Here is a 24,641-nt window from a genome sequence, read left to right on the forward strand (position 1 = left end):
TAGAATCATCTTGTCTGACTTCAACCCAGGGGAAGGGCTGACCAAGGCTTGCACAGCCCAGAGCTGCATACCACAGTGTCCATTTGAAACCACTGAGGTGTAAAGGTCCTTGGCAACTGCTCACCAGCCAAGGAGCAAATGCTGAACCTAAGAATTTCAATGTGACATTTTAGCCTTATCTCTGAACTGGCTTTTGTAGCTTCTGACTAAATAGTGTGCCTGGCCATAACCTGTTTATTTTTACACCTGTTGTTAAAGCTGGTGCTTGAGGTCACTGAGTGCTGCCGGCACAAGGTCCCGTTGGAATGTGCTTGTGTGCGGGATGGGGCCTGGCCCTCCGCGGGAGCTCCGTGGTTGCACCCAGGTTTTTTGGATTTTTGGGGCTTTCTGGCTGTGTTTTCACACATCTCCATTTTGGCAGGGCACTCCCTTTGTGGTGACCCGGACAGCTCTGCCGACACAGCTCCAGAGGAGGCGGAAACGCAGGACCTGGAGTCGTCCGACGAGGCCGATAAGATGAGCAAGGTGAGAAAGGTTCATTTTCACGTGGAAGCTCAGTGCAGCCACAGCCCAGGTGCTGGTTAGAGCACCTCTCCTGGGAGGGCTCTGATCTTCCTTTCAAGGTGTTTACGGATGAGCTTGAATGGAACAAACGACAGCTTTGATTACGGCACATCGCTTGCTCCCTCTTAAGCAAGACTCGTGCCCTGTTTCCAGGGTCGGTTCACGTCTCCAGTATCTTGTGACAGTGTTTCCACACAGTTTTTGGACGGGCTGGTTCATCAGCTCCTTCACCAGAGCTAAACCAAAAGATCATGTGGATTATTACGATTTCTTACTCCTCCTTGATTGCTAGTGATGCCACAGAGGATTTTTGAGTTTTAAACACTAGGCACAGGAGGAACTGTGAGTTAAACTGTATTTCCTTAAAGCACACATGCTGGTTTTTAAATGCAAACTAATCATCTACCTTAAAATGAAGCAAAACTCTCCAATTATAACTAAGAGCTTGCACAAATGGGTTTCTAATTGCCATCGATTAAGGGATGGTTTCGCGGTGGTTGGTAGTTCACACTCGCTGCTGGGGAGCTTCACACGACAGTAGGTGTGATGATTAGTGCCTTTTGTGGCAGAATCGAGTGAGATTATCTTGAAGGTGCTGATTGCTTTTAGGTGTTTGCTGCTGTAGGTGATGGTGAGATCATACAGCCGTTTTTCTACATAATTAATGATTTAATGAGAATCAGATCTCAGTCTGTGGATGTTTTCTCTCAGCTCTTGTTTTAACTAAGATGTGTTATAGAGAGCTCTGAGAGTCCCTGTGCTACACTATGGCAAAGAAAGGAAGGAAAAGACCTTGGCCTCTTGTTTCCTGATCCCTTATGTCCTCTAGCCCATGGTTTTGTCTTTGATAGGCAGACAGTGGAAGTCAGATAAGGGAAAACATTCCAGTGCATGAAATGCATGCAGAGAAGGTGATTACTCCTCCAGTTTGTTACCAGGGTTTGTTACAGATCTTTTCCTTGTAAGTACAAATACTTTCTTCTTCAGAGAGCGGAAGTGTTTGTTGATACTTCGGGATTTTTAACTGTAAATATTTGGGATTTTCATACGCTCTGAGCAGGGAGTCTCTCCTGTCAAACGCCGGAGCTGTGGCGGAGCACTGAGCATAACACATGGCTGCTCGGGGGATAAACGTTCTCGCTGTTGTTTCCCGTGGCTTTCTATTTCTGAGCTGCTCGACAGGCTGTGGGGTTCCATTTTGCATCCTGCCTCCCAGTTCCTCGGAGCTGGAGTTGCCTGAAGGAAGGCGCAGGGATTACACGATTAGCTCTGCGGGCCCAGCAGATTGAGTTAAACTGAGAAAATTCACGTTAGCGGTTTTAATGCTTAATATTCACAGGCTGGCAAAGTAACTCCTGCCTCTGAGGAGCCTTGGTTGCCACCGGGGGGAACTTCTGCCTGCGTGTAAATGAAATGTTGACATCGCCGCGTGTTTTCTTTTGAAACGCAGAGATGTGTCGCTGTATTTGTGAGATGCAGAGGGGAGTGAGTTGTTGCACCGAGTGTTCCATTTGTTGTGGGACAAACTGCTTGAAATGGTCCCTCATAAAAAAAAAAAAAAGGGACACATGTATGTGTAGTATATATACAATGTGCTCGGTTTTGGCAGAGTCACGGATGCTGCTGTCCCTGCTCACCTTAGAAGAGCTCTGCACTCAGTGGGCTTCCTCGCTGGTTCCTCCCTAATGAAAACTACAGAACCCCCCCCCAAATTATTCTGCTGTGCCTACAGACAATTCCAGTATACGGTAGAGAGGAGGAAAAAAAGCCCTATCAGCAGAAGGGTTTTCCTAATCCCTTCGCTTTTCTGTGTGCTTGGGGGAAGCTGATCTGCTTGGGCAGCAAGGATCCTGCAGTTGGTGTTTTTCCACGGGGAGCCACCACTGGGCTGGTGCAAGTGAGGAGAAAAACAAAGGTGTTTTCCTGTCCGTGCACTCCCACACCTTTCCACGCTCCTGGGATTATGGCACAGAAGATTAAGCTGATGTCCTCAGCGCTGTTTTACAGGGGTTATTTTTGTACGTGGGAAGGGAAGGGCTCTGCCCTCGTCCCACCAGGAAGGGCACATTCCCCCTTATCACTGTCCCGGCCGCAGCTTCCAGGCTCCCTCGGATGGTGGAGGTTGGGGGAGGCTTCCTTTACATTTCTGCCCTTCTTGGCTAAGGCAGGGCAGGAGCTCTTATCCATTCAGCTCTGGGCAGCAGAGGAAATCCATTTTACCTGCGTGGGAGCCTCCCAGCGAAATGCAGAGCTCCCCTTCTTTCAGGGCAGAGCCAGCATTAAAGATGCCAAAATAGCCTTTGGGGTGTCCTTTGCTGTGTGTGATAACATGGTCCTGGGGCAGGGCTGCATCCTGCCAACCCCACGGCTGCAGAGGGGGACGGCTCCCAGCTTCCCCGAGCGATCCTAGGGGAGCATTAATAATTCATGGGAAGAGGAGAGGAAGGCAGCGCCGCAGCTCTCCTCCATCCGCTCTCCTAGCACGGGCTTTGTGTGAAGGTAAGCGCTGGGAAATCCTTCCAAAACCTGGGGCTGGGGGACTTTTTTGGGACCTTTCTCATGCAGGTGAGAGGTAGATGGATGTGTCTTCGAATGTGTGTTCCCTCCTTCTCCTCCTTTTCTTCCTCCTTCTCCTCCTCCTCCTCCCTCTGGCTGTCTCTGTCCCTTCCCCCAGCCCAGCATGTGTGCACGTGGGTGTGTGTTTCCTTACTAGTGGGTGCATTTGTTTCTTAATCTGCAAAAGCCTCCAAGCTGTTGGTGTGGTGGTGAAGGATTTGGAGGGTGCAGCAGTAGCTCCGAGGATTCCTCCATTTTCTGCAAAGCTTGGTTTAGGTGTATCCTAAAGGGCTGGTAACGTAGAATTTGCTTCTCCATCAGTATCGTAAAAGTAATAATTACGTATATATATATATTGTATATAATAAGGAAAATGAGGTGTCCGTAGAACTGTTCTGATAAAATACTAGAAACCCATTTCCAAGGTGTCAGTGGTGTGGGATAGCTGTTGTTCTCTGGAGTCACCCCCTATCTGATTTCACCCTCTTATCTCAGGTTGAAATCTCTGTGAATCCTAGCAAGTAGCTTTCTGGGTGCAACCCTTTTCCTTCAGGTCACTCAACTGGCAGTGGCCTTCAGTTTTTCTACAGGTTGCTTTGCTCTGGGGTGGGCTCCTGGCTTTCCTTTCCCTATTTCATGTGGGAGCCAAGGAGGACGGAGCTGGGAGGGAGAAGAGTGGGGGAAAGGAAAGCCTGCTCTCTGCCACCTCTTCAGGCCTGTTTTCATCTAGCATGTGAACTGGAATTTCAGGCTGTTTATGACAGGGGATGCTTCTCTGTCGATCTCTATTCACGAGAATACCAGGAACATTTCATACCAGCGTAATTTCTTCAGTGGTTTCTTTCCTCTGTGGTGACCTGATTGTTTTGCACTTTTCAATATTGTAGAATAAACTGAGGTTCATACCCTGAAGGCTGGGTATATGTGCAAGTTCTTAACATTGCATGTTACCAAAGGCTGAGACAGGTGTTGTGCTGCATCTCAAAAAAAATCAATCTTTCTGCATATTTTTTTTTCGTGCAATGGTGCTTTTGATTTACCGGGGATGTGTTTTAAAAGGCATCCCCAGTTAAAATACCGCAGGACACTCATTTCTTCCCCTTTCTAATTAAAGACATCTGCCTCTTGCATTAAAGGCTAATTACCTCGCAGCCACTTGTGCCTGGGGGAGCTGTTGTGATGGGCTGTGTGAGCACATGCTTACACCATTCAGAGACATTTTTTTTTTCCAAGAAAAGTAGGTCGTCTGCTCTCTGCAGCATTATTCAAGACCAGAATTAAGTCTCCAAACCTTCAATGTGTTGCAAAATAGACGTGAAAGGATTAAAACAGGGATTGGAGGGGTCGGTTTCGCGGCGGCGTTAACTGGCTCTTTTAAGTTCTTTTAATTCTGTCCCTTCAGATGTTTAATATTCCTCAGCAGCACCATTCGGAGCCAATCGGCTCCTGCTCAGCCACAGGCAACACACACTGATATTCCCAGCCTGCCTTTGCTGCATTTCAGCCTCTCTGCTGAAGTTTCCCTCTGAAAGCAGCGCTGAGGTGTCTCAGCTTTTCCTGGTGCCTGGCTCCGAGTTCCCAGGGATGCGGTGAGCGGGCGGCAAAGTGACACCCACGGGAAGGCTTTGCCGGGAGAAGGATTGGGCACTGCCCCTTCCCCGCCGAACTGCGGCAGTGATCCCAGCTGCACGCCGAGTGAGGAGCACAGGGGGGCCTGTCTGGAGTGGGAAAAGCCCTTTGGATCAGCTGAGTATGTGCAGCGCTGGGATTTTCCTGCTGGATGAGTGACAGCCCTGGCGGTCCTGCCTTCCCAGCGATGTCGGCTCCTTGGAGGGTGAACCGTAAGCTCAGGACCGAGGGCGCTGGGAGAGACGGGGACTCCCTGTACCGTTTGCTGTACCTGGTGAGCAGACCTGCTGGGCTTTGCTGATGGGCTCAGGAATTAGCAGTTACAGGGGGTTTTTGTGAGGTGTTAATTTTGGGGTTGGGAGTTTGAAGGTGTGTGCCCTGCTGAGGCTTTTTGTGCCTGAAGAGATGCAGTTTGCCTGAGTTTTGTTGGGGATCTTGCCAGCCCTGGTGGAACACAGGGTGCACTGTGCCATTCAGGAGGGCAGTTGCCTGATGCCCAGGCACCTGTACATCTTTAAGCATGAGAAGTGGCACTCTTGCTTTCAAAGCTACGGGGCAGGCAGCCAAAACTGCCAGCCCCGTGCTTGGTGAGTGTAAGGGCTTGATCCTCCTGCATGATGGGAAGGATGTGAGCTTAGCCCCTCTGCTGAGCCCCTCTGCAGAGGAAGGGTTACCCCACTTCTCAGCCCAGTTGTGCCAGCCCTCAGCCTCATTTTGGGGTTGCTAGAAGGGATTGCTTGCAGAATCGTCCTTGAAGTGTGATGCCTTAATTCTCCTGGAGAAATCCTGCTTCAGTGCTGTCATTGTTGCAGCTGGCAAACAGAGCTGGTGTAGGGAGATAAAAGGATCTGCTTCTCCTGCAGACCTTCTCTGCTCTATCCACTTTCTTCAGGAGAAGGGTGACAGGGAGGCTTTTGTGAAATCTGTTTGAGAGGTTTCATCAGAATAGCTGTGTCCTGAAGCACCCTGTGTGCAGTAGGAATTGATTTTTTTTTAAAGGAAATACCAGGTAGGCAGGATTATGTTCAGGAATGAAACACAGCAGCTGTCATGGGTGGAGATGTGCACTTCAGTTGTAACAAAGAAGCAATGATTTATTGATATAAACTGGTAAGTTTGCAAAGTTTGCTGGTCAGTGGGACAGTGGTTTAACAAGACTTGATGGTTATTTACTTACACTTGGTTATTTACTGCATAAAGGGCAGGGTCAGGTGAAGTGGTTGTGGGGGGGGCCTCTCTTTGAGTCATGAGGTTCAGAAAGGACCCTGTTGCTTTCTAAGCTCCTTCTCGGAGAGGGGTTTAGGTGCAGCTGGATCCACTCCTAGTCCCAGGCTTGGTCAAGGGTTTATGTCTAAAGCCAATCCTGTAGATCTCTTGGCTAAGAATTCCAAGTCTAGCATGCTGCTAATCACTAACCAGGAGTCTGTTGTGGCAGGGGAATCCCTGAGGAGGAACCTTGAGAGATGTCCCTACTCTCCCTACTCAAGGGCAGATCCTGGTGTGCAGCTCAACAGGCCCTGGAATGTCCACTATTTATGGATTAAGATGGTTGATTTAGGGTCAGATTTGCGCAGCAGCACAGACATCTGTTCCAGAAAGCCCTTGACTGCTGTGTAGCTGTGCAGCCCCCAAAATCCGGGGGAAGCTGGGTGGAGCCATCACAGCCCCCACTGGTGGCTGTGGCTTAAGTGGGGAAGGGGACTGGGGTCACACACCACAATTGCAAGAGAACAAGTTTGTGAGTTATTGTGCTGGAGACTTTTTGTGTGTCCAGAGAGTGTGGGGTGAGTGACAGGTGGGCAGTTCTTCAGGAGAGGCAGCGTTCAGCCGCTGCTGGAGCCCAGGGGTGGTTTATTAAGTGTGCAAGTGGAGATAAGGCTTTGGGAAGTCTTCTACACTTCCTTTTTGGCATATGGGTGTAACTGCTCCTTCTGGGGCAGACCCACGTGCCTGTGTGAGTTACCCAATTTTCAACTTCAGTGCTTAGCTGGTGTTTCACACCCTAAGTAGATTTTCACTCTCTCTTTCTGGGTGACCCATCTTTGCCTGCAATTTACTGCAATTGCATGCACAGGGTGGGGAGAAGCCTGTGGGGTATCAAGCATGAACTGCTTGAAACACTTGGTTTATTTCTGGAGCTTGATTCCATATTGTATTTTATACATTGCAACTAGTTTTATCTGTGCATTTGGACCTTAAGGCACGACACCACTGGATATGTCTTCCCCAAATATTCTTTTGCAAAACAGTCTTCAAGCTAAACATTTCTGAGCAAACCCCTGTGTATCCTGGGTCTCTGCAGGCTCAGATTTAACATATGTGAACTGTCAGTTCTGTGTCCCTTTCCAGCAGAGCAGGTAATCTGGCAGGGTTTTTTTACCTGCACTGGAGCCAGGCTTTCACCTACTGCCTTTTGGGGGTTTGGGGCTGTTGGGATCAAGATCACACCTATGGAAATGCAAATGCCATCTGAAAGTTTGTGTGTGCTTTATACTTAAAGTACAGTGAGTATAGGTGGAACCTTGCTGAGAAATAGCAGGAATTACGTTGACTTATAAATCTTAACTCTGTGACGTGTGCCATTACCAGAAGCAGAGTTAGTTGGAAGTAGAGTGTTTTAACTCACTGCTTCCTCCTGTCCTCAATTTACAATATTTTTCCTTTCTTCCACGTCTGAGTTAAACCTCAGAAACTGAAGGTGCATATTTTCCCTGTAAAAAAAGTGTGTCCAGGAGGCATTTTTTGTATAGACAGTCAGTCACAGTTAGTTCCTTGCTTCCACTTGTGTCCTGAAGAAAATGATCCTTTGCATAATAAACTCTTTACTCATATGCTGTGAAGTGGTACCTGTTTGTGAGCATTTGTAGCCGTAAGAGACCTCTAAGGAAAGCAGCTGTGTAAGAGCAGGAAATCCTTACTTGTCCCTAGCGTGGACTGTGGGTGGATGGAGAGGGAAATAGCTGTGTGTGAGCAGGTTGCGTGGCTTAAAAAAGGCGGAGGTTTTTTGGCACTTGCAGCTGGTGGGAGTGCAGTGATCTCCCAGGGGTCAGGGCTCTGACTCCAAACTGCAAGGTGGTGATGTGCTTTATTCTCTCTTTTCTTCATTTTGTTGGTTTGTCTTCCTCCCTTGCATTTCTCTGTTTGAACAGGCTCGTTTGGGGTCAGTTGTTTTACAGAATCACCCAGGTTGGAAAAGCCCTCCCAGCCCATGGATCCCCCCTGTGCCTGATGCCCACCTTGTCCCCCAGCCCAGAGTGCTGAGTGCCACGGCCAGGCCTTCCTTGGACACCTCCAGGGGTGGAGACTCCTGACCACCCTTTCCATGAGGAAATTCCTCCTGATGTCCAACCTGACCCTCCCCTGGCACATCTTGAGGCCATTCCCTCTCCTCCTGTCCCTTGTTCCCTGGGAGCAGAGCCAGACCCCCCCGGTTCCCTCCTCCTGTCAGGGAGTTGCAGAGCCAGAAGGTCCCCCCTGAGCCTCCTTTTCTCCAGGCTGAGCTCCCCCAGCTCCCTCAGCTGCTCCTCACAGGACTTTTAGTATGAACTGGAGGGCTATAGAGGCAGTGCTGGGAAGTCACTGCATCTGGATTAAGATCCCCTGGTGGGATTAGAGAGGTGTGATCCAGTGGAGCAGCTCTTTTCCCTCCAGGTCTCTGGGAGGGATGGAGACAGAGCACACTACTGCTTTGGCAACCCCAGGAGCCTGGGGCGGTGGTCACTGACACCAGAGGTTGTACCTGCTCCAGACTTTTCATTTCTTGTAATGAAAGATGTGAGAAAATGATCTAAGACAAGGAGGTGAGGCAAGGATAACTGGCTTTAATATTTAATCACATGTCTATGTATAAAGAAATGAGCTTGATGTAGCAGCTCTGCAAAACGTGACTTCTGGGGAAGAAATTCACCTTCAAAGCGTGTTTCCAGGCACAGATCAGGTATACAGTTACTCTCCCAAAGAACTCGTGTTTGGAGCCTGGAGAGGCTTTGGCTCCCTGGATGGCTTTGCTTCCCCGAAAAAACAGCTTGAATGGGTTCTGCCTCAGTGTTGTCTCCTCGGCTGTGTTGGCACAGCTATTCCCAGGGCTGTAGCAAACAATTAGGGAACTGGCAGAGGGCTGGCGTCTGTGTTTTGTTCCCACAGTCATTTTTGGTTCCCAATTCTTGGGCCTCTTTGTTACAGTTTGTCGATCTTGATTGCCGGACGAGCCTATTTTAATTAAAATTCTTGTACGTCTGAAGCCAGGAATGTTGTTGAACAGCACCTCAATTAATTTGAATTGTGCAACTGTTTTGGTTTTTGGGGTTTTTTTCCCCTCCTTTATCCTCAGTCACTGAGAGACAAGGACAGACACTTCTGGACTGTGGTGCCTGTTAAAAAAGTCCCCAAACTGCAACTGCTAAACTGCAAGCGCTTCTCAGCTCCATCCTTCCTATGGCCCTTACTTAAAATATTACCGCCGGTCTTTCCTCTTCCTTCTTTTTTTCAAGAGCACAGAGCAGGTCGCTGCTTTCTGTCGCAGTCTGCATGAAATGAACCCTTCTGACTCCAGTGCTCACCCTCAGGAATTTGCAGGACCCCAGCTGGCCACCATGAGACAACTCACAGACGCAGACAAGCTGCGGAAGGTCATCTGTGAGCTCCTGGAGACAGAGCGCACCTATGTCAAGGTGAGGGGGGCTCCACCCCTTGCTTCAGTCTATTATTTCTTGTAAAATTGTGTTGGTTCTTCTCCAGTGCTTCAAGTTCTGCTTCGTGCATAGATCTCTTAGTGAACTTGCATTCAGTTCTGCAGTCTGACCCTAAAATAGTCACTTGAGCCTCTGAAATAAGGAGGCTTTCCAAATTCTTAGGCTGCCGTTGGGAAGCTGCTCAGCTGGTGTGCAGAGGGACACTGCTCAGTGATTTTGGAAGTAAAACTGTGTAAATGTTTCCTTTTACCGTTTTCAACTGTGTGAAATCCAGCAGTTTTGTTCCTGTGTGTGAAAAGGAAAAATTCTCAGTAATTTTGCACTGGGTGAGCAGTGATCTTTGCCACTTCAGTGGCACTCTGAGGGACCAACATGGGCATCTTTTTCTGACTTTCTAGGACTTAAATTGCCTAATGGAGAGATACCTGAAGCCTCTACAAAAAGAAACGTTCCTCACACCAGATGAGGTATGTTGACTGTCTTTTTGCCTGAGAGCTTTCACCTGCCCCTCTTCTCTGCCCACCCCCAGCTGCACTTACTTGTCTGAAATTTTTAAGTTCACTTCTTTTCAAACAGTGAATTTAGGAGGGTATAAAAGTAGTGCTCAGTAATGTACAGTGTGTAGGTTGTTTTTTCCTGACATCACCCTGATTATACAACTGAGAGTTACTGAAGCTCTAGAAAACATGATTTAGCTACCAAGTGATATTTTCAGCATTTTGCCTTTTTTCCTTCTCTTATTAGCTGGATGTTCTCTTTGGGAATCTGACTGAAATGGTAGCATTCCAGGTAGAGTTCTTGAAAACTCTGGAAGATGGAGTAAGGCTGGTTCCAGACCTGGAAAAGCTTGAAAAAGTCGAGCAATTTAAGGTAATCTCATGGTTTACATTTTGAGGAGTCCTTTGACACTCTTCATCGTATTTTCCTGCCTGTTGTCACTGTTCATTTAAAAACATGCATCAACTCCCAGTCAAGATTAATTTTCAGCTAATACTGGTGCTGAAAATTATCCTGCTACACTTTAATTCTGTGCTGCACTTAGCCATATAGAGCACTAGAAACCTGCAACACCATGTGCTTCTGGGTGCTATTCTTGCCCTTCTGACAGATTTCCTGCCTTGAGCTGTCAGGAAAAGCTAGAAATGGAAAGTTACATAAAATCTTTGCTCTGACAAGTCTGATGTACAGAAGCCCACTGGGGCTGCAGATCAGAGCAGCTCATGGAATTCTGTATTTGGACTTTTGATCCGTGGTGGAACTATGTGGCAAATACTTTCAGCTCTCAGCAGATGTGCATCATCACAGGTGGAAAGATAAACTGCAGATATGTAAACTTCATATAAAAACCAGGAAGATTTGGGAACAAATTCTGGTTTTTTTCTAACGCAGTTGTGTTGGTACTGGGGATATGGCAAGCAGCTGAGTGTTCTCTCTGGGGAATTTTACTCTGGCTTTGAGCACTCACCTTGGTAAAGGACAGGATGTCTTGATGAATAACAGTAATTCCACTGGGTTTCTCTTCAGCTAACATACAGCCCTGCAAGAGCTACTGAAAGAATTTGCCTTTTTGTCCACGTGTGTCTTTGCCACTGGGAGTTTGTTTAAACTGAGCCTCAGTCGTGAACGCTGTCCTCATGGAACTAGAACACAGCTCTTGTTCTGTAGGAAATGTGCACTTAATGGAGAGCACAGAGACACCTTTTTTGACTGGAGGAAGCCTCTGTGATCACTGTGTGCTCTGAGCTTTGAGAGCAAAGTGCCAGAGAAGCCTCCTTATGGAGAGAACTGCCCTCTGAGTGCTGCTGCTTCCACCTCTTTCCGTAAAAAGTGCACCAGCCTCACTCTCAGTTCTGCCCCATGGGCACTGTCTGGAAGCAGTGTGTGAAACACGGGGCTTTGGGGCTCCCTGGTTTCAGTTCTGCAGTTTGGTTCCCCCTCCTGCCTGTCCCCAAGCTGCCCACGTGGTGTCTGGTTCCTAAGGGGATAGCAGAGCAAGCACTGAGGAAAAGATGAGGCATCTTGGGGGAGGACTGTGTTTGACCCCTAACACAAACTCAGTCCAAGGAAGTGTTTGTGCAGAGGGCTGAGTGTTGCTTGCACAGCTCCTGAGTGTCTTGATCCATCACAAAGTCAGACACATCCAGCCCTCTCTGTGGCCTCTGGCCATTGCTGAGCTCAGTAAGTCTTTTAAACACAGCTCTGGAGCTGTGAACCCAGTCCCTCTGGAGTTAGTGGTGTCTTCAGACTGGGACTTGGCTGATGATGTTAATTATTATTATAATTGTTAATTAATGTGTTAATCCACACACCAAGGCTGGGCCTGTTTCTTGGCGGATGAATCACAGAATGGTTTGGGGTGAAAGGCACCTTCAAGATCATCCAGTTCCACCCCCTGCCATGGGCAGGGACACCTTCCACTATCCCAGATTGCTTCAGCCTGGCCCTGAATGCTTCCAGGGGTGGGGCGGCCACAGTTTTTCTGGCCAGCCTGTGCCAGGGCCACACCACTCTCACAGGGAAGGATTTCTTCCCAATATCTCACCTAACCCTGCTCTCTGGCAGTGGGAAGCCATTGTACCTTGTCCTGTCACCCTAGGCCCTTGTAAATAGTCTCTCTCCATCTTTCTTGTAGCTCCTTTCAGGTCCTGGAAGGCCACAATTAGGTCACCCTGGAGCCTTCTCTTCTCCAGGCTGAGCAATCCCAGTCTCTCAGCCCTTCCTCCCAGCAGAGCTGCTCCATCCCTCTGACCAACTTGGTGGCCTTTTCTGGACTTGCTCCAACAGGTCAATGTCCTGGTGTGAAAACACTCTGAAAAATGCATTGTCCTGTCATCCCGAAGCTCAGTGGAAGCTTCAGATGAGGGGGGAAAAAAGAACTAAACACTTTCACGTGCTTTAATTATTAATGCCTTTTTTTTAATGTATATTTTAAATCCTAGAAAGTGTTGTTTTCCTTGGGTGGATCCTTCCTGTACTACGCTGACCGGTTCAAGCTGTACAGTGCCTTCTGTGCCAGCCACACGAAAGTCCCCAAAGTCCTGGTGAAAGGTGAGAGCCACGTGCTGGACGAACAGAGGGAGGGTCATTGCACACACACCTCGGTTTGGGCTGGCACAGCTTGGCCTTGTGGATGGAGGGAGAGGCGACCCCTGCACCCCCAACCATGCAGGGCACGTTGTGGGGCAGCAGTGGGGGCACCCACGTGCCTGGGTGCTTTTCCAGGAGGGAATTAAGTCCATCTGGCCCCAGAGGCTCATGGAGAGCCCCGTGCCGTGGCTGTTCTGGGACCACCCTCGATGGGACGATACCCGAGGAGCTCATTACAAGAGCTGGTTAACCTTGCACGGAGTTTTTCTCTCCCCACGCTGAATTTATTCTCCCCTGACACTTTTCAGTCACGTGGGAAAGGTTTCCTAAAAGGCCAGCGTGGCTTGTGCTGATGGATCACTGTGTACTTTGGAACCAGGAATGGTGATGCTTGTAATGACCCCTGGATCCCTCCTGGGATTGTTTGTGCCACGAATCCTTGCTGGTGGCAATCCCACTGAATCCTCAGCCAGTGTGGTTGAATGTTGGCGGCCACTAGGAGAGGATCAGCCTGGGAGAATGTTTTAGGGAAGCTGCCTCAATATTTTAACTTCACTGTGCTCCCTCTCCCCTCTCTTCTTCCTCTCGCCTTCATTCCAGCTTGCCTGAGAAGTTTCCATGTCTGAATTCCTAGCAGAGCCTGGCTCGCTGAGATGGAGATAAATGAACTGTGGTCTGGATTATAAATGCTCATGGGCCAACTTGCCTCAGGAGTGATGTTTTGCCCTTGTGAAAGTGTTACTCTATCTTAGAGTTACCAGTGCTTCGTGCAATTCCTTTTTGGCCAAGACAGTGAATAAACAGATGATTCCAGTTGTAGGAGCGATGCCATCAGGGAGGAGCTCTTATTTTTCAAAGAACATCTGGATGTCTGACAATCAAAGTTTGGGGTTTTTTGGTTTTCAGTTGATTTGGGTTTTTTTTTTTTTTTTGGTGCACTTTTTAGTTTTTCATTTCTCTTGTAAACTTTTATTCCCCACCCTGCACAGAGTGCTTGGCAGCTCTGTGGGATATATAAAGGAATGATTTGCTGCTAGTCACATCCATGCTTTCTTTGGAAATCGTTTTGTTGGGCCTTAATGTTAAAGCTGTAGGCTAGGTAGATCTGGTTATTTTGCTTTTATTTTTCTTTGCTGACTGTGTATTTATAAATGAGAGATGGTTGTGCTCGAATTATGGCATAAGCAGAACATAAAATTTCGTGCCAGAGATAAATCTCTTATCCAGCCTGGGAGCGTATTTCAGGTGTAATTTGGTGTCCTCAGCTGAGGTGCAGGTGGCTTTTGGATTTGAAACTGAAGTTGCTTTATTGCAATCAGGTGACTTGTCTGTAAAAGAAACCACCCAGCCTTGGCAGGGGACACGACTCTAATAAAAGCAATTGTGTGGAATTGTTCCTACACTGAATAACTTGTGTGTCTAAAAATACCACCTCCTCCTTACTTCCTCCCTTATGTTCTAGTAGGGGGAGCAACAGAGAAAATGGCATTTTTATAAATTCAGTAGCAGTCAGGTAGAAAAAGATGATGGCAATCAGGTGTCCAGGCTGCCTGTGCTCCCAAAATCTGCTGTCCTGGCATAAGTGCACTGCTTTTCTGCCCCCTTCTGGCTCCTGATGGTTGTTCAGTGCTGCATTTTCAGGTCTAATGAGGTGACAAGAACCAGGCTTGTCAATATTGTAGGTGCACCTGTCAGACCGGGCTTAGGAGCGGTGACTTTTCATAAATACCCAATCTGAGCCTTTGCTGAAAGGAAACAGACGACTAAAACAATTTGAGCTGCTCTAAAATATTTGCAGGGCCAAAAGTGCTCATTACTGTCTGCTGCTTCCTCATGAGGGGCAGCTGCAACCTCTGCTCTCTGTGAGCAGGGGCAGCACCCCAGGGAATGGCTGGAGCTGTGTCAGGACAGGCTTAGGCTGGATATTAGGACAAGGTCCTTTCCCAGAGGGTGGTTGGCACTGAACAGGCTCCCCAGGGCAGTGGTCATAACCCCAAAGTGCCAGAGCTCCAGGAGGGTTTGGACAATGCCCTCAGGGACAGGGTGGGATTGTTGGAGTGTCCTGAGTAGGGCCAGGAGTGTTGGACTGGATGATCTTTTTGGATCCCTTCCAACTCAGTGTATTCTGTTCTACCATGGACAGTGAAATTAAATCCTGCCTGTATTGGTTATGGAGGTGGGTGCCTGCTTTGAAATCCTAAATACCACATCCAAGGCAAAGTGTCAACGACTCAGAACCTGGAGGGCATAAATCTGATTCCGTGGACCTGATAAATCTACAATTCCTCCCGAATGTGGCTCTGGATAAATGAATTTAAAGCCGGAAAAGTCACTTTATTGGTTGGGTTTTTTTATTTATCCAATGGCTTCATTTTAATCTTCCAGCCAAGACAGACACTGCTTTCAAGGCATTCCTGGATGCCCAGAACCCCCGACGGCAGCACTCGTCCACGCTGGAGTCTTACCTCATCAAACCCATCCAGCGGATCCTGAAATACCCTCTCCTGCTGAAGGAGCTCTTTGCTCTCACCGACGTGGACAGTGAAGAACATTATCACCTTGATGGTAAGGGGGGGGGTTAACCCCACGTGCTTTCCCCCTGCTTAATTTCTGACCTGGAATCCTTCTTCTCAGAGGCTTAAAATTCCTTTTTGTCTCGTCCTGTCTCTCCTCCAGTGGCCATCAAAACGATGAACAAGGTTGCCAGCCACATTAATGAAATGCAGAAGATCCACGAGGAGTATGGGGCAGTGTTTGACCAGCTCATAGCAGAGCAAACAGGGGAGAAAAAAGAGGTAACAGATGACCAGATTTGGAGAGGAAAAGGCTGGTATTGTGGTGCCTGGAGGGTGCATGTTAAAGTGTATCCAGTATTTACCTTTCCTGTTCATCCCTTGAAGTGGCTCCTGGTGCAAACAGATAAATCCCAATTCAATTCCAGAACTGCTTTTGCTTGTATGGTTCAGTGAGTGGGACCAATGTAAAGAAGGACAATTGACCTTTAGTGTGGTGCTTGGGTCAAAGTCTCATCCCAACCTGGCCTTTCCCTATTTTGATATCCTTGTCTTGACTCTCTTCCTTTCACATCAGTCGTCTGGCCCCATCAGTCTCAGTGGACTGACATGCTGAGGCAAGGCTGTTCTTGGCTCTTGAATGGCTTGGAAGAGTTGAAAATGCGAGGTGTGGTGTGTGAAAAACTGCTGATTGTCTTTTAGAAGTGTTTTAGGGGGCTTGGTGCATGAGAGAGATCCTGGGGCTGTGGGCTGGAGGTCTCATGTGGTGCATATGGAAACACATGAAGATGTGTTGTGGCTCAGTCCTGGCTGACTGTCTGAGACCCCTGGACTGGGGGTAGCACTCAGTTTGTCACTCTGGGGGACCATAAAGAGAGAGAGAAAGATCTCTAAACTTTGCCCCAAACTGAGTATGTACGTTAGGGGCTGGGTTTTTAAATTTTCAAACCAGTTTCAAACCATCTGCTTGGGAAGAAGATGGACAAAGGAGAAATGAAATAGGCAAAGAAAACATCTGGTTTTTTTGCCCTAACTTCCCACCAAATTGCAAGAGATGTTCTGTGAGTTTAACTTATCCTAATTCATGTTGACCAATTCAGGATCTACACGGATCTGTTGCTAAGTGTCACAGTCTGTTTGCACGTGCTTGTGGCCATCTGACAAAATATTCCAAAAAGTTTGCTTGTGGGGTATTTTCTGTTTGTTCAGGACTAAACTTCAGGCAAGTTTCTTGAACTGGAAATTCCCACAAGATTCCTTGAACTCGTTAAACACTGCTGTCTCTGCTCTTCATGTTGGCAGGTCGCCGACCTTTCCATGGGGGATTTGCTCCTGCATAATACAGTGATATGGCTGAACCCTCCTGCTTCCCTGGGCAAGTGGAAGAAGGAACCTGAGCTGGCAGCATTTGGTTTGTACCCTACCACTTTCATTTCAGATGTCACATGTGCCTTAGCAGATATTTGTTGAAGGTAATTGAGCATTGCCTTCCATGAGGTTGGCTGGAAATTATAGCAGCGTTTGTCTCTTTGCTGCAATGGTCAGTTCTGTTCTGTGGTGATCTGAAACTGGTGAGGATTTGGGAGATTGCTGTATAGTGCAAGAGTTTCTTAAACTCATGTCCAAGGCTATAGTGAGCTCTGTATCAATATTAATGTATTTGTCTCTGAAAAGATATGGTTTGATAGTCCAGTCGATGCCAAGTAACTCTACTTCACAACCCAGCCTCTCTCTTACTTTAAAGAATTACATCAAGTACTGCAGAACATTCCAAACCCACCTGGATGTGTCCCTGTGTCACCTGCTCCAGGTGACCCTGCCTTGGCAAGGGGTTGGACTGGGTGATCTCCAGAGGTCCCTTCCAAACCAAGCATTCTGTGATGTTGTGATTCTGTGACTACATGGCTTTTGTCTCTAACTTTCTCCTCTAGTGTTCAAAACTGCCGTGGTCCTTGTATACAAGGATGGCTCCAAACAGAAGAAGAAACTTGTAAGTTGAATGGCCTGCTTGAGGTGATGCTGTGGGCATTTGTGGGGCTGGGACTGGGATTTGCTTTCCATAAAGCTGTGGAGCTGGAGTGTTCTTCTGCCTGTGGGATCCTTGGTGTATGAGGTGTTGGGTGGTGCTGAGCAATGTGCTGTTCGTCCAGAATGCAGCAAACATTCCTTTACTTGATCCTTGGCTCTCTGCTGGACTAGTTATTCATGTCCCTGCCACATCCATTCCACTCTGGGGAGTGGGTTGTCATGAATCGAGATACTGTGAACATCTCTCTTGTGTTTGATTCTTTGGTCAATGCATGTGAAGCAAATATTTAATGTCTGTCATCTTGCTCAGTGAAACACAGCGCCCTGGGTGTTTTGTGCCCCCAAACGAGTGCTGGCTGCTCTCAGCTGAATTAGGTGTGCCTGCAGGATGGCTCAGGGACCCCACTGGAGTTTGGGACTCAAAGTTAAAGCTCAGCTTGACAGTAAGCCCATCCTACAACAGGGGACACAGTTTTATAGTGCCACAGAAAACTTGTGATTCCCACCTGTGGCATAGACTGAGGTGTGATTTGAAATGCTCACATGGGTAAAGCCAGCTGGCCACAGGATGGACTTCAGAGTGGCCAAAGCAAAGCTAAAACATGTTCCTGAGTGTATGTGCTCCTGGAGGAGAGAGTGCAGTGCTGGCCTGACTGTCTTTGGAAAGCTGATGGGGTGCTTTAGTCTAGATTTTAGCAAGATCTTCACGGACAGGGCACCTCAGTGAGGTGTTTGCAGTGAGAAAATCAGAATGGCAGCAGGTCTGTAGCTGGAAGCTCTCAGTGCAGAGCACAGGAGATTCTTGTGTCTGACTGTCCCAGGGTGTCTGGTTTCCTGATGGTGTTTTGAAATTCTTCCAGGGAGGATCACATAGAGCTTCAATTTATGAAGACTGGGATCCGTTCCGATTTCGCCACATGATACCTTTGGAAGCCCTGCAGGTTCGGGCCTTGGCCAGTGCAGGTAACGTTCCCACTGCATTCTGGAAAAACAGGGCAGAGTAGTTGCTGACTCTGGTTCACTCTGTTCCTCTTCTGGAGATTAGAAGGCAGTTTGCAGCTGTGAGACAACAGAGCTGGTGGGTTTTTGTGGGTTGCCAGCTTCGTGGGGAGCTTGTAGGATGAAAAATGTCACAGATTTATACGGTTTTCTGACTTGCTAATGCATAAGTGGAAAGAACATAAGAGGTAGTTGTAAAATCATAGAATTGTGGAATTGTTTGGGTTGGAAGGGACATTAAAGCCCATCCAGTCCCACCCACTGCCATGGGCAGGGACACCTTCCACTAGCCCAAGTTGCTCCAGCCTGGCCTTGGACACTTCCAGGGATCCAGGAGCAGCCACAGCTTCTCTGGGCAACCTGTGCCAGGGCCTCACCACTCAAAATGTGACAGTACTTTATGGAACACCTGAAAAGCTGGATTGTTTTTTGCTCATTTGTTTCAGGGGTTTTTTATTGGTTTTTGTTTGTTTGTTTTGGGTTTTAACTACTTTTATGGGACTGAGTGGGTGCATATAAAATACTGCCAGTTTAAGAGCCTGTTGTTTCATTAGTCACTTGCCCACTGCTGCCTTTCAGCCATGAGTTAATATTATTTGCAGTGTATTACCTGTTGTCCTGGTTGGTCTTAAACCATTTCTTCAGGATTATGGAATAAATACTTCCAAGTTAAACACGAGAAGCTGTTACATGAAGTTCTGCTTGCTTTTCCCTTTAGATGCAGAGACCAATTCTGTGTGTGAGATTGTCCATGTTAAATCTGAGTCTGAGGGCAGGCCAGAAAGGACATTTCACCTTTGCTGTAGGTAAGTGTGTGTTTCCCTATTTTCCATGGCAGCTGCACCTCTGGATCCCAGTGTTTCCTTTAGGGCAGTCTGGGAACAGCCAGTAGGGGAAGCAGGGAGAGGGTGTAAAAACCTTCCTTCTGGCTGGCAGAATTTTGTAAAATGTCTGGGAAAAAAAAAAGGCACATATTTGATCAGCTTTGCGTGACCTCTATGGGAATATCCTTATTAAAATTTTCCATTCACATCCAGTTAAACTCCGGCATTGGATCTTTATTCCACTTAGCTGCTGGTGTGTCATGTCCAGCCGGTACCTTTCATGCCACCAGCTTCCAAAATCTGCTCTTGGGGGCATTGCCCTTTCCTTAAGGAAACATCCATTACTGTTGTTGTGGTTGCCCTGACGTGGTTTAAGAGTTTCAAGTGAGAACTCGGAACACAAGTTCACCAGGATCCAGCAGAGCTGATGCCAAGCCAGTCCCTACTGTGAGGTAGTAGGGACTTGCAGGACTTGTGCTTGGTGTGTGTTCCCAGGAGCCAGACAGATTTAATGAGCCCCCACAGGTCAGCTCGATGTGTATCGGACACAGGGAAGTGCCTGGTCGGCACTGGAGGAAAAGGAAACCTCGGGAGGGGTGAAAGGTTAAATGTTTTGTTAATGAACTGTGCATTGGTTTCCTTGGATGCCCCTTGCAATGACCAGAGGTTTAGCTGGGCTTTGAAAATACGGTGTTAAATGGAGTCTTCTCTGCCAGTCGATTTGCACCGTCTTAAACCACAGAACTGCTCATTATTTATCCCATTTACACTGAGCTTTTAGCAGTTCCCAGTGGGTAATGTTGCCTTTTTTTGTATTCTCCCCTGTTTTTCAGCTCACCAGAACACAGGAAGGACTTTCTGAAGGCAGTGCACTCGATCCTGCGGGACAAACACCGGAGACAGCTTCTTAAAACCGAAAGCTTGCCCTCATCCCAGCAATATGTTCCTTTTGGTGGAAAAAGATTGTGTGCTCTAAAAGGTGCAAGGCCAGCCATGAACAGGGCAGGTACTGTAGGGCTACAGACTTTCAAGATCCCAGTAACCCCAGCACCGTTGTAGGACATGTGGTGGTGTCTGTTACTTGTACAATTAGGATTAGCGTTCTCTCTCCTGTGTATGTAAAAACTGCTGGTTTTCCATGCTTCACCTCCTTGAGAGCCTTAAATTGCCTCTATTTACCTTGCTTTGCACTCGAGGCTGAGCTTCAGAGCAGCCCTTCTGGCATGGAAGGGAGAAATGGGGTTCCTGTCAGTACCGATTGGCTGTGCACTTTAATCTGGAACCGGGTTTCAGCTGGACAAAGCAGAAGCCCTGCTTGCCTGTTCCTTAAAAGCATGTACAGAATTTTGAGGTGACCCTAGCACTTTTAAACTAAAATGCACACCAGGGGAAAAAAAAAAAAAATCAGATCCCGTCTGAGCGAGTGGCTTGGTTTGAAGGGACAGCTTTGGATGTCCCCCCTTTCAGGCTTTTCAGCTCTACTGCTGGAGGGCTCCTGCTCCCACTTCTCACATTTGGAGAAACATGCACTTGATGCTATTATTTTTGCAATGGCCTGTCCTAAACCGTGGATTTTCCTTTTCAGTTGACTTCAGGCAAAAAGCAATGAGAAAATCCCAGGGGGAAGCAGGTTTTCATTTTCAGAACACTAGATGATGGAGGGAAGAAAACATTTGCTTCCAAGTGAAAAGCACACGGCACCGCTGCGTGTTTTGTTCTGGTCTGTTGTTTGTTTTTTGTTCTGCTCATTAGATCCAGCAATGTAGACAACCAGGCTTTCTGTTCCTCTTCTGTACTGGGCAGGCCAGACCAACACCATCCTCAGCATGGCTTCTCACTCGGGGTGCTGATAGGAATCTGCCTCACAGACACTTCAGATCCTAAGCAAGGAGAGTCAGAGGAGGGCCAAAAACCACAGCGCTGCTTCCCTGGGCCTGTGGGGCCACCCTGCTGTAGATGCCAAACCTCCTTTCACTTGATGAGTTCTGCAGAGATTAAAACCTCCCCTCAAAGTCCAGACCTCTCCCTGCAGATAAAATTTGCAACTGCTGAGCTCTGTCATACTTAATGCACCTTTGTGAGGCTCGGGGACGTTAAAAGGTAACCCCACCCCCAAGGCAGAGTTGAATAAATGCATCCTGCCAAGTGCTAAGGTGCTGTTTGGTGGAGGGGGAGAAACTCCAGCCTGGGAGCTCACTGCTGGCCACGGAGCTACGTGTGTGTGTGCACATAAAGCAGGTGCAGGATTCATCCCCTGCTTTGCCTCACGAGCCTCTTGTGAAGATATTCCAACACAGGAGATATGAATTTGCTAATTGGGCCGGTTGCAAAAGCTAGCAGAGTAGATGCTGAGCAAGGAACTTACTGGTTTTGGGGTTTGGTTCCTCCCCCACTAGCGAGGGAGTGGAGGGGGAGGCAGGAGCAGAGCCTGAACAAGGAACTTAATTCCCTGTAAATACCACAGCAGTTGCAGCATCTTCAGCACCGAGGCAGCCACTTGGAAACCCGGTGGTGTTGCTCTCACCCCAGAGCAAAGCGATTTCCCTTGCCCAGGGGTGAGCCCGCTGGTTTCTGTGGCGTGCCGGCAGCGGGCACCGCGTGTGAGAAGCCGAGCTGAACAGGTGCGCTTGGTGCTGGCTGCCTGCCCACCGCTCAGGAGGAACAGTCCTTGTGGGCCGTTATCCCAACCGTGGATCTGAGTAGCAGAAACTCCGTGTTTTCAGCCGGAGAGAGAGAGAGACCCGTGCTGAGGAGCCGAGCGGAGCGTGACTCGCCCCGCGGGGAGTGACCAGGTCATCCGTGCGAGTCTGCCTGCTCTGTGCCCAGCGGTGCTAAATAAAGGGCCCCTGGAAGAGTTAACTTTTCCCGAGGGAGTTGTACCGTGTGTGTAAAAAGCCTGTGGGGTTTTATCTTTGTGTGTGCGCAGTGTCAGCCCCAAGCAAGTCTCTTGGGAGGAGGAGGCGGCGGCTGGCCCGAAACAGGTTTACCATTGACTCAGACGCCGTCTACACGAGCAGCCCCGAAAAAGAGCCCCAGCAGCCCACGCACGGGGGGGACACTGACCGCTGGGTCGAGGAACAGTTTGACCTCGCTCAGTACGAGGAGCAGGAGGACATCAAGGAGACGGACATCCTCAGCGACGACGACGAGTACTGCGAGGCCGTGCGGGGCGGCGCGGCCGAGCGGGACCTGCGGGAGCGGCTGCAGGCGGCCTCCATCGCAGGCCAGCCCTGCCGGGGGGACGCCCACGCCGCCAGGATGACCCAGCTCAAGAAGCAGGCGGCCCTGTCCGGCATCAACGGCGACGTGGAGGGGGGACACGGCGAGGAGGTCATCTGGGTCAGGCGCGAAGACTTTGTCCCCGGCAGGAAACTCAACACGGAGCTCTAAGCCCCCCCACACCCACTTTGCCCCACCTGGATCGCGTAGGTCTCCCCTTCCACCTCTCCCTCCCTCCCTCCCGCTCCCACGGAGGGCTGGCCCCCATAGATTGCACACTTGCACACACCATTTCGGCAGCTGAATCGGTCCGAAGCCATGAGGCCACACTTTTTAGGCAACTTGTCAAACGCTCAAAAACCGGGAACGGGTTAAAAGCTTGAGGTCCTGTCTTACGTTACCAAGGGCTTTCACACTATTTTATTTATTCTGGAGTAATCAGGGGCTGAAATTAAAGTACGGGGAGAAAAACATAATCACTGGAAAACAAATTACTCTGGGTGTCTTAACCTACGTGCAGCGAACTAGCTTAAAACAAGAGCACAAGGACGGAGGGGTTTAGAGCCGTAAAAGCCGTCGGTCGTAGGTTCATCTCCTTCATGAGCAAACTGCCTTTTTAACCTGTACAGTTGCAGTATTCTTATTTTCTCTTTTCCCCTCTTTAAATGTAAGAGAAATATACGTGTATTTTAGGAATGCGTGAGGAAAGGTTTGGGATTTATGTTGTGTTCAAGTCCTCTCGGTCCGTGGCTGGTCTAATTTAATGTCAATGTTGGAAGCTCTAGTTTTACATACTGTTATAAAGATGCCAAACTCTCTTAAAAAAAAAAGGAGATCCAAATTTAACACTTGAAGAAATATTTTTTTGTATTTTACCTGAGATGTAGGGGCACAAAGGGATGAGAGTCTTACGGCGTTAGCGTAGCTCCACGTCTATAGGATATACAGGACTAGCTTTTTGCAGAGGGTTAGGAACGGTGGTTTTATATTCAAGTATGAACTGGAAACTCTTATTTAGGTATAACTTTCTTGAGGAAAAAGGATTATTGTATATGTTTGAGACTGGAGTTTAGTTAGATAATAAAAAGAATAATAAATAAAATGACACGACTGAATTGTGGTGGACCAAGCTGATCCGTGGTGGGACGTCTCTGGAGCCACAGATCCGTCTGGTCCACTCTCTCTGGCAGAGTTTGGGCTTAGGGGACAGGGAATTCATGGCCAAAAAACTGACCTCATCCACTCTCCTACCGTGGGTGAAACTAGTGTATTTTAATTCCTTTATAAAAGCTTTTTCACTGCAGTAGAGTACGAGCAGGCTCTACACAAGCAAACCTTTAACATTTGAAATCTTTTATTTAAACATCTAAAACAGGGTAAAATGATGTGACTAAAATCTCGTGGTTTTTAAGTAGACTTCCAAATGCAAAACACAAAATAGCACTTTTTTTTTTTTTTTTTTAAGATTTATATAGCTTTTCCCATTGCAGTTTCACCTATAGGAAAAAAAAAAAAAGATTATATGAAATTCTCTTTTTTTTTGGTTTTGTTTTGTCGGTATCTATTGATGTTTGACACATTAGTAGGTACTTTGAAGACCTGAAATTTTATAATAGCTTTAGGATTATATTTTATAAAATCCACTCTGACTATATTTTAAAACATAACAAAAACTATCCCCCCCCCCAAAATATCCATCACTTGTCTGTGTGTCCCACTTAGCATCCTCCCCTTGCCCCCCGCCCCCTTCCCCTCCCTGGTTTCTGGTGCACTATACTTGACCTTATGAAAGCTTTCTCTATCAACTTTTTTGCTATCTTCCTGATTTTCTTTTCCTAAAAGCTTTAGAAGAGTTTCTATACCCTTTGTATGATCACAGCATTGTTTTATATCATCCACCTGTCAGTTGTGTCCCAGCGTGCTGGAGGAGCGGCGGTTTTTGCCCTGGGCTGTTCCCGGTGGATGCAGCCAGAGCTCAAATACTGGAAGGCTGGTACTGGGAAGGTACCGTGGCTCTTGTACATAATGTCATGACATGTCTATGTCAAAGGTTCTTATATATTTCTTTTATAAGCTGAAAGAAGGTCTATTTTTATGTTTTTAGTTCTATGAATGGAACGTTGTAAATGCCTGTCAGAAATAAAATACTGGAAAAAAATATAAACATTTCCAGCTATTTGCAGCTCGTTTATCACACACCAGGCCTTACAAAGAAGGTGTGACAGGGAGGAGCTCCTGCCTCCCTCACCTGCCAGGTGCTGTAGCTCAGGAAGGAGCCCTCAGGTAAGGCCGAGCTCGTGTTTTTCCCAGGGGAGCGTTGCCATTTTCCGTACGACCTCCATAACTAGTCATGCCTGGTCCTTCTTCTAGGCTGGTCACGAGGAACCTTCAGTGTGCATTTTAAAAAGCAAGGTGAAAAAGCAGCAAATTCCAGAAGGAATTCCAGTTACACCGGAAGAGCTCTCTCCATGGCCATTCCTTTGACCAACCCCTCTCCTTTAGGGGTGCTGAATTTTAGCCCAGACACAAGG

At 47.9% G+C, this 24,641-nt stretch overlaps 1 protein-coding gene across 10 annotated transcripts in view; it reads left to right on the forward strand.

The window, feature by feature from the left end:
* Nucleotides 1-24,274, forward strand: part of TIAM1 (TIAM Rac1 associated GEF 1) — a 158,398-nt gene extending 134,124 nt beyond the window's left edge. For 9 of the 10 annotated variants that reach the window (XM_050333454.1, XM_050333451.1, XM_050333447.1 and 6 more), the window contains 13 exons: nucleotides 422-525; nucleotides 9,240-9,419; nucleotides 9,839-9,907; nucleotides 10,185-10,310; nucleotides 12,380-12,488; nucleotides 14,913-15,092; nucleotides 15,204-15,322; nucleotides 16,343-16,451; nucleotides 16,972-17,030; nucleotides 17,929-18,031; nucleotides 18,786-18,873; nucleotides 19,725-19,897; nucleotides 21,818-24,274. In XM_050333454.1, coding sequence (XP_050189411.1) covers nucleotides 422-525; nucleotides 9,240-9,419; nucleotides 9,839-9,907; nucleotides 10,185-10,310; nucleotides 12,380-12,488; nucleotides 14,913-15,092; nucleotides 15,204-15,322; nucleotides 16,343-16,451; nucleotides 16,972-17,030; nucleotides 17,929-18,031; nucleotides 18,786-18,873; nucleotides 19,725-19,897; nucleotides 21,818-22,281 — 1,883 coding nt within the window. In that variant the 3' untranslated portion in view covers nucleotides 22,282-24,274. Of the gene's footprint in view, nucleotides 1-421; nucleotides 526-2,386; nucleotides 5,024-9,239; nucleotides 9,420-9,838; nucleotides 9,908-10,184; nucleotides 10,311-12,379; nucleotides 12,489-14,912; nucleotides 15,093-15,203; nucleotides 15,323-16,342; nucleotides 16,452-16,971; nucleotides 17,031-17,928; nucleotides 18,032-18,785; nucleotides 18,874-19,724; nucleotides 19,898-21,817 lie in introns of those variants that run through there. The other variant, XM_050333455.1, reaches the window with a different exon arrangement.
* The last annotated feature ends 367 nt before the right edge of the window (nucleotides 24,275-24,641 follow it).

Source organism: Myiozetetes cayanensis, unplaced genomic scaffold (genome assembly GCF_022539395.1).
Source record: "Myiozetetes cayanensis isolate MyiCay16 unplaced genomic scaffold, myiCay2020 scf5-8, whole genome shotgun sequence".
NCBI lineage: Eukaryota > Metazoa > Chordata > Aves > Passeriformes > Tyrannidae > Myiozetetes > Myiozetetes cayanensis.